At 33.8% G+C, this 11,535-nt stretch overlaps 1 protein-coding gene across 1 annotated transcript in view; it reads right to left on the bottom strand.

The window, feature by feature from the left end:
• Positions 1–11,535, bottom strand: part of FER (FER tyrosine kinase) — a 627,157-nt gene that overhangs the window by 313,993 nt on the left and 301,629 nt on the right. The window contains exon 11 of the mRNA XM_007952586.2: positions 9,391–9,513. Coding sequence (XP_007950777.1) covers positions 9,391–9,513 — 123 coding nt within the window. The remainder of the gene's footprint in view (positions 1–9,390; positions 9,514–11,535) is intronic.

The raw sequence follows: 11,535 nt of genomic DNA, 5'->3' as shown, positions 1-11,535 counted from the left end.
TTAAAAAAAAAAAAAAAAAGAAAAAAACTCTGCTTCTCTGAGGTTTATACCACCTAATGACATAGATATAGGTGCTCTGGTAGTGTAGTGGTTAAGGCACTATGCTACCAGAGCTCCCAAAAATATAATAGCAAATAAAAAAAAAAAAAAAAAAAAGAGACAAACAATGAGACAAATCTCTGATTTCTCAGCAGAAACCATGCACATGAGAAGGTAATCAGATGATGTATAGAAAACACTGAAAGAAAAAAATTGGCAACCATACATTTATATACCCAGCAAAACTGTCCCTCTAATATGATAGCAAAAGTACACCATTTCCAGATAAACAGAAATTAAGGGAATTTGTAAAAACCAGACCAACCTTGCAAAAGATGCTGTTCCTTGGACAGAGAACCAACAGATAACAACCTGTGATTCACACACATGACAACATATCCCAAAAAACAAATGAGGTATAGAAGCATCTAAAGTAAAATAAACTTACAAGATTGAAAACAGGGCACCAGAGAGACATAAACTTATAGTAGAAGAGAAACACAAAGCAAAAAGAAAGGAATAAATAATATAGGTACAGAATTTCCAAATGGAGAGGAAGTCAAGATGATTTTGAGAGAGAACAGAATGTTTTAAACTTGAGAAGAAAATAATAAATTACAGGGTAACCTTAAAGAAAAGTAATAAACCTAAACCTTCTCTCCTCAAAATAAAAGTCATAAATATTTAGCAGATACTAAGACAATAACAATGCAAGAAATAATTTTTAAAAAAACACATAGAATGACAGCAATAAATTCATACTTATCAATAATTATGTTGAATGTAAATGGATTAAATGCACCAATCAAGTGACGGAGAGCTGTAGAATGGATAAGAAAACATGATTCGTGAATATGCTATCTACAAGGGATATACCTCAGGCAGAAAGACAAAAACAGACAAAAAAATCAAATGGGAAAAAAAAAATGTATTAAGCAAATGGCAATTAAAAAAGAGTGGGAATGGCAGTACGAATTTCTGATAAAATAGATTTTAAGACAAAAACAACCATAAGAGAAAAGGAAGGACATTCTATAATGATTGAAGGACCAATCAAACAAGAGATCATAACCACAATAAATACCTACACACCCAATGAAAGAACCCCAATACAGATAAATCAAACTTTAATAGAACTGAAAAGAGAAACAAACAACTCCATAATAATAGTATGAGACTTTAAAATACCACTTTCAATGAAGGATACAACAACTATGAAGAAACTCAACAAAGACACAGAAGAATTAAATATTAAAAAAAAAAAAAAAAACTTGACATTATTGACATATACAGAATACTTAAAGCAAAAAGTTTAATACACATTATTTTCCATCACACATAGAACATTCTCCAGAATAGATCATATGTCAGGACACAAAGCAAACCTCAATAAATATAAAAACATCAAAATACTACAAAGCATCTTCTCAGATCAGTATGCCACAAAATTTAGAAATTAACAATAGGAAGATTATGGGGAAAAAAAAAAAGGCAAACCTATGGAAACTGATTAATACACTGCTTAAGAACGAATGGGCAATAGAAAAAAAAATTAAATGAAATTTAAAAATTCTTTGAATCAACTGAGAATAAAAAGACATCTTTGGGACACAGTGAAAGAAGTACTCAGATGGCAATTTATAGAAATAAATGTACACATCAGAAAAAGAAGAAAGAGCCAAAATCAGCACCTTAACCCCATATCTCCAACAATTAGCAAAGGAGGGGCAAAGAAAGACTACAGTCACTAGAAGTAAAGAAATAAAGATTCAAGCAGAAATAAAAGAAGCAGAAAAACAATAGAAAGGATCAACAAGACTAGAAACCGGTTCTCTGAAAAGGTTAATAAAACTGACAAAAACTGGCAAATTTAACAGAGGAAAAGAAAAGAAGATGCAAATAACAAGAATAAGAAATGAAATTGGCAAAGTCACAACACAAAACCAACAGAAATAAAAAGCATAGTATCAAGATACTATGAAAAACTGCACTATAACAAATTTTAAAACTTAGAAAAAATGGACAGATTTCTAGAAATATACTATCTACCTAAACTAACACAGACTGAGGAAGAATATTTGAATACACTCAAAACAAAAGGAGAAAATGAACAGGTCATGAAAAAACTACCAACAAAAAAATGTCCTGGCACAGATGGCCTCACTGGCAAATTCTACCAAACAATCAGAGAAGAGCTACTACTCAAATTATTCCAAAATATGGAAAAAGAGGGTACACTCCTGAATTCATTTTATGAAGTAAGTATAATCCTGATAATAAAGCCAAGCAAAGACACCACTGAAAAAGAAAATTATAGACCAATATCCCTCTTGAACATAGATGTGAAAATTCTCAACAAAATCCTAGCCAATAGGCCCCATTTTGGTTCTCTAGTACTGCTAACAGATACACCACAAATGGATGGCTTTAACAAACAAGAATTTATTCCCTGACAGTTTAGGAGCCTAGAAGTCTAAGTTCAAAGTGCCAGCTCTAGGGGCTAGGTGAAGGCCCCTTGACCTTGAGCTTCAGCTCTGCCCTTTGCTCCCAATCCCTAGAGCTGGAAGTATTTTCTACATGCAGCTGCTGGCTGCTAAGGCTGACAAACCCAAGATCAACAAGTAGAATGGCAGTCTCAAGATTAGCAAGCAACCCAGCAGGCCACTAGTTCAAGTCCAGAAATAATCCCAAGATGGACAGGCAACATGACAGGTAACTGATGACTCAGCCAAATGCAGGATCCAAGTGTGCCAATAAAGCTCCAGATCATTTCCAAAGCTTCTTATATGCTAGAAGAAGACCACTTCCCTAAGGCTGCTACTCAGCTGCTCACAGCAGATTCCACCATGGAGTTCATTCCCAGTCTTATGACGGGGAATAATTATATCCAGCTGCCCACCCAAGTTTACACACAACCTTAACTACCTGAGACCCCAACAATGTATCAAAAATATTATGCATCATGACCAAGTGCAATTCATACAAGATACGTAAGGATAGTATTAGAAAAATAATCCATGTAATTCAACACATAAACAAAACAAAGCAAAAGAACCACACACTTATATCAACCAATCAATACAAAAAAGGCATGTGACAAAATCCAACATCCATTAGTGATAAAAACACTGAACAAAATAGGAACAGACAGGAAATTCCTCAACATAATTAAGGGCATGTATATAAAACTAATGGCCAATATTATTCTCAATAAGGAAAGACAGAAAGCATTCCTCTTACAAATAGGTACCAGACAAGGATGCCCTTTTATCACCACCTCTATTCAATATTGTAGTAGAAGTCCTAGCCAGAGCAATGAGGTAAGAAAGGGAAATAAAAGACATCCAACTTGACAAGGAAAAAGTAAAAGTATCTACTGGAAGATGATATGATCTTATACAAAGAAAATCCCAAAGTCTTAGTAAGAAAATTACTGGAACTAATTGATAGTTTCAGCAAAGTGGCAGGATATAAGACCAATATACCAACAACAACAAAAAAAATCACTCAGATTACTTTAAACTAATAAAGAGAACTCGGAAAAGGAAATCAAGAAAGCATACCATTTACAATAACCACCCAAAAGATGAAGTATTTAGGAATAAATCTAAACAAAGATATTAAAGACATATACAAAGAAAATTACAAAACACTACTACAAGATATCAAGGAGACCTATATAAATGGAAAACTATACCATGGTCATGGAAAGGAATACTTAACATCATGAAATTAGCAACACTACCCAGAGCAATCGACAGATATAATGCAATCCAGATCCAGATTCCATCAGCCTTCTTTAAAGACAGGAAAAACTAATCATCAACTTTATAAGGAAAGGAAATAGACTTTAAATAGTAAAACACTACTAAAGAAGAACAAAGTAAGATGCCTCATACTTCCCGGTCTCAAAACCTATAAATAGCCAAAGTAGCCAAACAGACTGATATAGGTACAGTGGTAGACAAATCGAGCAATGGAACAGAATTGAGAATCCAGAACTAAAGCCATCCAGCTACTGACAGCTGATCTTTGACAAAAGGCAAAAACTCATTAAATGGGAACAGGTAGTCTCTTTAATAAATGGTGCTGGCAAAACTGGATATCTATTTACAGAAAAATGAAACAGGATCAATACCTCATACTATATACAAAAATGAACTCAAGTTAGATCCAAGACTTGAAGTAAAACCTAAAACCATAAAGGCCATCAAAGGAAAAAGAGGGACCAACTTTGGTGGACTAATTCAGGACATAAATATACTATCGAATATAATTAAAAACTGCAGAAGACAAAATAGATGACTGGGACCACCTAAAAATTAGCCACTTATGCACATCAAAAGACTTCTCCAAAAGAGTGAAAACTGAACCCACAGACTGTAAGAAAAATTTTGGAAATGACATATCAGACAAGGGACCAATCACTACATTTTATAGAAAACTTCAACAACTTAACAAAAAAAGACTAACATCCAATTGAAAAATGGGCAAAAAAACATGAACAGGCACTTCACCAAAGATATTCAGGCAGCTAATAAACACATGAAGATATGCTCATGATCATCATCCATGAAAGAGATGCAAATCAAAACAACGACATATCATTCAACTCAGAACTCATAGCAAAGTTCAAAAAAATAGAAAACAACAAATATTGGAGAGTGTGTGTAAGACTGGAACCCTCATATACTGCTGGTGGACTGTAAAATGGTGCAACCACTGTGGAATGGTAGCGTGCTTCCTTAAAAAGCTGGAAATAGAAATACCATATGATATAGCAATCCCACTACATTTATATCCTAGAAAAATAAGAGCCATGACACAAACAGATATATATACACCCATGTCCACTGCACCACTATTCATAATAGCAAAAAGATGGAAACAATTTAAATGCTCATCAACAGAAGAATGGATCAACAAACGATGGAATACTATGCAATGTTAAAGAACAATGATGAATCTGTGAAACATCTCATAACATGGATGAACTTAGAGGCTATCATGCTGAGTGAAGTCAATCAAATATTGTATGAGACCACTATTCAAAAAATCAAGAAAACAAGAAAAGGCTTTCACAAAAAACAGAAAGAAAGAAAAGAAATATTCTTTGATGTTTACAAGTGGTGGGTGGGAAGGGAGGGTAAACTACTAACTAGAGAGTAGACAATAACATATTAACTTGGATGAAGGAAATAAATAAATAATAATAAAACAAAAGGCAAAAAAAAAGATTCACTATGAAAACTTGAAAAATTTTATGAAGAGCTTCTTCTCAAAAAAGTTTATTTCTTAAATTATACAATAAACAGTTGACCTTTTAAGATATTGTATATGCAAGCACAACACAACCATTGCCGTGGACTCGGATCTGACTCATAGCAACCCCTCCTTGGGTTTCTGAGGCGGAATCACTACAGAAGTAGATTGTCCAATCTTCCTTCCGAGGAGTGGCTGGTGAGTTTGAACCACTAGCCTTCTGGTTAGCAGTCAAATGCCTTAGGCACTATGCTCACAGAGCACCCAAGATATTATATATTAGTTATTAATCTTAACCTGCACTCATTCCCTCTTACTCTCCTTTGAACACTGTGCTCTTGACATACTAGCCTCTGTAGTTCCTCACTCACACCAAGAATCATCCTTTCCCAGATACCAATGTATGGTAATTAGCAAGTACACAGCATGATGGCTCTCCCAGTTGCCTACAGTTGAATAGGTCAATATCCATCCTTACAGTGAGTACCCATTAAATATTTTCCAAATAAATAAATGATGAAACATATATATTTTATATTATGCTCTTTGCTAAATTTTAAAAACTGTATTAATAATAATCCAGTAGATCCTAATGAACTACAGAAAGAACACTGATGTGGGTTTAAGGATAAAGGAAGTTTCTTCAAAATAATGAATTGAAAAATACTTGAACATATCAGAAGATACAAGCCTGTATAAAAGGGGAAAATGACTGAACAGTAATAGTGAAAAAGACAAGATAAAATAGTCTTTTAAGTCATATAAAACAAACAAAAATGAACAGAATATCTACAGTTTTCCTCACTTATGAAGTGTTCTCTGTTTAAATGCATCTGCTCATGAATGTTGTGGCCATGAACCTGTCTCTTCATAAGTCAGCAGTTTCAGTCACAGAGAGATTTACTCTCTTCTCAAAAATCTGCCTCCATCCCAGCCACCACAACTCTAAGACCAGAAGAACTAGATGGTATCCAGCTACCACTGTGACTGCTCTCAAAGGGATCACAATGAGTAGTCCTAAACAGAGTGAGTGGAACAAAACTCAAAATCATAAAAAAGACCAGGCTTTCTGATCTGATGAAGACTGGTGGAACCCCCAAGGCTATAGACCTTATCCACCCTTCAAGCTAGGAACTGAACTTAATCCCCATGACTCAACTATAGACAAAGATAACTATATCCAAACTATAGGCAGGCCTATAAAATGAACAAAAATACTAGGAGTGCATGTACTCATTAGAACAATCATGCACTTGAGATCAACAGGATAGCATTTACCGAGGGATAGAATTGGAAGGCAGAAGGGAATGAGAAGGAAGAAAGAAGCGAAGGGTGGGTGCAAGGAGAGAATGGGAAGAATGTTCTTTCAGTGTGGGGACTGTAGTAAATGTCACAAAGCCAAATGTGTATGGATTGTAGAATGGAAAACTAATTTGCTCTGTGACATTTAACCCAAATCACAATAAAAATAAATAAAATTTCCAGATTTAAACAACAAAAAATCTGCCTCTATTATTCCAGCATTCTATGCCAAATTCTGGTCAAAAGCCACAATTATGTGATTCAAACTACCAGGTAAGTGATTTGTCTTAAGGTTCAAGATGATGTCTCTCAACCTCACTCAAATTAATTTAATCATGAATTTTTTTGCTTTAATTTCTATTCAGAAATAGATTCCTTTCAAAAAACAGCTAAATCTAAAAGAACCCTAAATTTTAAGAAAAGCAAATAAACTTTCAGAGCACCATTTAAACATTGAATTAAACTAGATGTCTTTTTTACTTATCTTTTACCTCATTCTAAACAGTATATTTTAGAAGTAAAATCTAGACTCTACAATCTGGAGATAATGATTAAGAACATAGGCTCAAATCCCAGCTGTGTCCCTTATCAGCTGTGTTATGAAAGATAAACAATTTACCATTTTAAGCCTCGGTAGCTCATTCATAATATTGTATGAGATTAAAAACAATACTTACCTCACAGGAATATGTGAGGGTTAAATGAGAATGCATATAAAAGCTCAGCAAGCACTTATCTCCTAGCAATTCCACAATGAATTTAATCCTTCAATGAATATTTATTGGGCCAGCACTGTTAAAGGCACTGGGGATTCAGTTGCACTAATTACCAAATACAATCCTGGCCCTTATGGAACTTACATTTCTCTTAAGGTAAACAGACAATTAAAAATACATTAAAAAATATAATGTCAGAATTTAGCTAACCACAAAGAGAAATTAGAAACAAAAATACAGTGAGGTATTATTTCACACATGGTAATCAGAAAAAGCCTCTCTGATAAACTGACACTTGACCAGGAAACCAGATAAAGAACAGGCCATGTGCATAGCCCTTGTGTTGGCTGATATAAAGAGAATGATGATTTGGATCATCCATAGCCTTTGGTTACGACAAAATGTTCCCTATCTTTACAGGCTTTTGGAGGCAGTGTAGGTGAAATCAGCCAGAAGAAGGTGAGGAGTGAGTGGCTCAAGTACCTACTAGCTTCAAGACCATGAGAAAGCTAAAAAATTTCTCTTAGTCTGATTGCTTTTACTGGACTTCTTAATAACTATAGATAAGAATATGAAGGTAACAGTGAAACTACATTTGCCACTGTGTCCTCAAGTCAGGAATTATGATGATTTATTTTCTGAGGTAAGAGCAAAAATAAATGGGAAGTGAGGAGAAAGCTGCTATAAAACAGCAATTACTTTGGAACCAAAACAACATTCTTTATGCAAGCTAAAAATGAAGCTTGGCATGATGGAAATTAGATGTTTTACAGCATATTACATGGTCAATGACACTAACTTCTCACACAAATTAAATCTAGATTCCAGTTATAAGAGTACAAACAACTTTTCAAAGGAAGATAGATATGACAGATAATACCATCACCACAAAATTTCTATCAGTTTGCTTTCTACTCTCATAAATGAAAATTATTTAACTTTCACAACCCTGGCTTTGTGACTTTCTTTTAAAAAGAGTAATATTATTGTTTAAATCAAGAGTATAACAATATTTACAACAAACTGATATAATGATTTGTGTATTTCAAATACCAGTACTTTAGATCAGGTTAATAGCTAGATAAACTTTAAATTTCTACCTCATAAAGTAATCATATATAGCCCCTTTATGTTACGTAGCTTTCAGTTTACAGTTATTTTTATGGGTAGTGCTATAAAATGATGAGGTAATCAGCTCCAAAGTTAGTGTTGGGGAGAGAGATTATAATTGACCAGATAACACTCCAGAAATCTATTCCATCCACCTAGGCTTATTTCATAGAAAATTTTATACAGTGAGAGCTACAGCCTTATTTAAAATTACACACTTATACTCAAGTCTAGATCTGCATTTTATTGTTATTGTTTTATGGTTTTGATCTCTCAACTTATATCTGACTAAACCTTTCAGAAAACGAAACCACATCTGTTGCTGTTGATTCAGATTCATAGCAATCCTATAGGATAGAACAAAATTGCTCCATAGGGTTTCCAAGGCTGTAAATCTTTATAGAAGTAGACAGTCATATCTTACTCCATCAGCTAAACCTTTAGACAATGCAAATATTTTATTGGTTTGTGAAAAGGGGCATCAATATCTCTGAAATTCTAATTTTACAACCTGAACCTACAATGAGTAACAACTATCTTCAATGAAATTATTTTTAATATTGGGATTTACTGAAAGAAGGAATTCCATATTTCAATTATATTAGTATTAGTGGCAACCATAGGAGCTCTGGTAGCCTAGTGCCTAAAGCACTTGACTGCTAACCAGAAGGCTGGCAGTTCAAACCCACCAGCTACTCCTCGGAAGGAGGGTTGGGCAATCTACTTCTGTAGAGATACTGCCTCAGAAACCCAAGGAGGGGTCACTATGAGTTGGGTTCAACTCAACGGCACATAACAACAACAACAACAGTGGCAACCATACATCCCTTTTGTTTCTGAATTTCTGGCAAATAATCTAAGAATTTTATTTACTGTGAGAAATGTTAACTCATAAAGCATTCTTTTTCAAATTAAATAAATAAAAGGATATATATATATATATATATATATATACACCTACCTTAGCAATAGGATTCAGCAGAACTACACCTGATTTCTTAGTGATGACTTGTTTTGTTGTATAGTGATGATCTATAAGTTGAGGGATGTTTGAAAACCCAGTGCCTTCGAACCTGTACAGGTTCTGAAAAGAGAACAACACAGTAGAATAAACATGAAGACAATGCATCAAAAAGACTACATTCATCAATGAATTAAATTCAATTTTTTAAAAATTAACAAATAGATCTGGAATCCATTTTGCTAAAATAATAACCAAAGAATAAGAAAGCATAGTATATGTCTGAATCAAAGAACTTTACATACCCCTACCATATATGTTTCATTTGAAAAAGCAAGATGAAAAATAATGTCAGGACTTTGAAGAAATATAAGCAATGTAATAATAAATATGTAAAGAATACCTCTGATATAATTTTATTTTCTACTTATCAACATACTATTAATTGTTTTTTCTATATTGGAGTTATTTATATATTACCCATTCACCATAAATATTCCACACACCTTTGGCAAAAAAAAAGTAAAATGCACCAGTGACAAAACTGCAGATGTCAGCACATTGAGAGCTTAGCTTTTTTTTTTTTTTTTTAAATTAAATGTCACATCAGGTAAGTAATAATTTTGCAAATTCAGCCAAGATCTCTTTTCTCTACTATCACATTTCAAACAGGCATACAGGTAGACTATTACATAGATGAACTGATTATCATAAACTTAGCAAAGAAAAACTACCTCATTAGCCATGATTTTTCAATGCAGGAAGCAAGTGATTCACCATAAGATAATAAAAATTGTCATCTAATTGTTCACAAAGAGCTCACTGTACATGTAACAGATGTGAGTGCTCCATTTTAAGAAAACCTACATTGAGAAATAAGAACTTCGAAACTGTCTAAATTTGGATATTATTTGCATTATTTTCCTAGTTAACAAATGTTGTTGTTGTTATGTGCCGCCGACTCGGACCCAACTCATAGCAATTCCTCCTTGGGTTTCCGAGGCAGTATCACTATGGAAGTAGATTGCCCAACCTTCCTTCTGAGGAGTGGCTGGTGGGTTTGAACTGCCAGCCTTCTGGTTAGCAGTCAAGTACTTTAGGCACTATGCTACCAGAGCTCCTAGAACATTCAAAACTCCTTTCTCATAGTATAGAATAAGAGTCCATTTACGAGAATTAATTTATATACAATGTTTTAAATGAATACTTCTATTGCATCAAGTGAGGTAAAATCATGCATTAGCTTTAATACTTAAAACTATAGCATATAATTCAGCTCAGGCAGTTTATGTAGAGTTCATTTAGGGCAATTGTTAAAAAATTGTCTAAAAAAACTTTTGTACATAGAAGCCAAATCTGTTATGATATATTAGCAAGGATGCTTAGGCATATTTCACACTGATGAAACACATATATCAAAAGGTATGCAACACACTAAGAAAGTTATTAATCTCTCAGTGCCTCAATTTATTCATTGGTGAAATAATCTTTGAACTTCCTCACAAAGTAACTGTGAGATTTGACCAAGTATTAACAAGCACTTTGTTCAATGCATGGCACATGGTATGCATTAAATTATAGGATCACCTTATAAATGATAAACCTTAGATTACAAATTAATTTCATATCTGGACATAAGAAACATTCTCAGTGAACAGCGATTAAGCATAAATTACATTTTCTCAAGGAATAATCATTATCTCTACATAACGCAATTATTGCAGAAGTCATCCTTAGATGAAATTGATTAATTTCATGATTTAACTTGAATAAAGAAACTTAAAAAGTCATAGATGCATACATAATATGTAACAACAATGACAGCAATGCTTCAACCTAATGTACTGTTTTTCCTCTTGTACACCTTCAGTCTTCTCTTAATATAGTAGTGGAAGGGATGAATCTTATTATAACAAAAATTTGATCATGTCATTACTCTGCTCAAAATTCTCATCTTCTTCAGAATAAAAGCCTAACTATGGCCTAAGGCATTTGACTGCTAACCAGAAGGCTAGTGGTCCAAACCCACCAGCTGCTCCATGGAAGGAAGATGGGGCAATCTACTTCTGTAAAGGTTTACCACCTCAGAACCCCAATGGGAGTCCCCTGAGTCAGAATCAACTCAATGGCAGTGAGCTTGGTTTT

Source organism: Orycteropus afer, unplaced genomic scaffold (genome assembly GCF_000298275.1).
Source record: "Orycteropus afer afer isolate SDZICR_OR568_19922 unplaced genomic scaffold, OryAfe1.0 scaffold00350, whole genome shotgun sequence".
In the NCBI taxonomy this organism is placed as follows: Eukaryota; Metazoa; Chordata; class Mammalia; order Tubulidentata; family Orycteropodidae; genus Orycteropus; species Orycteropus afer.
This window is presented reverse-complemented; position numbering and strand designations above follow the sequence as displayed.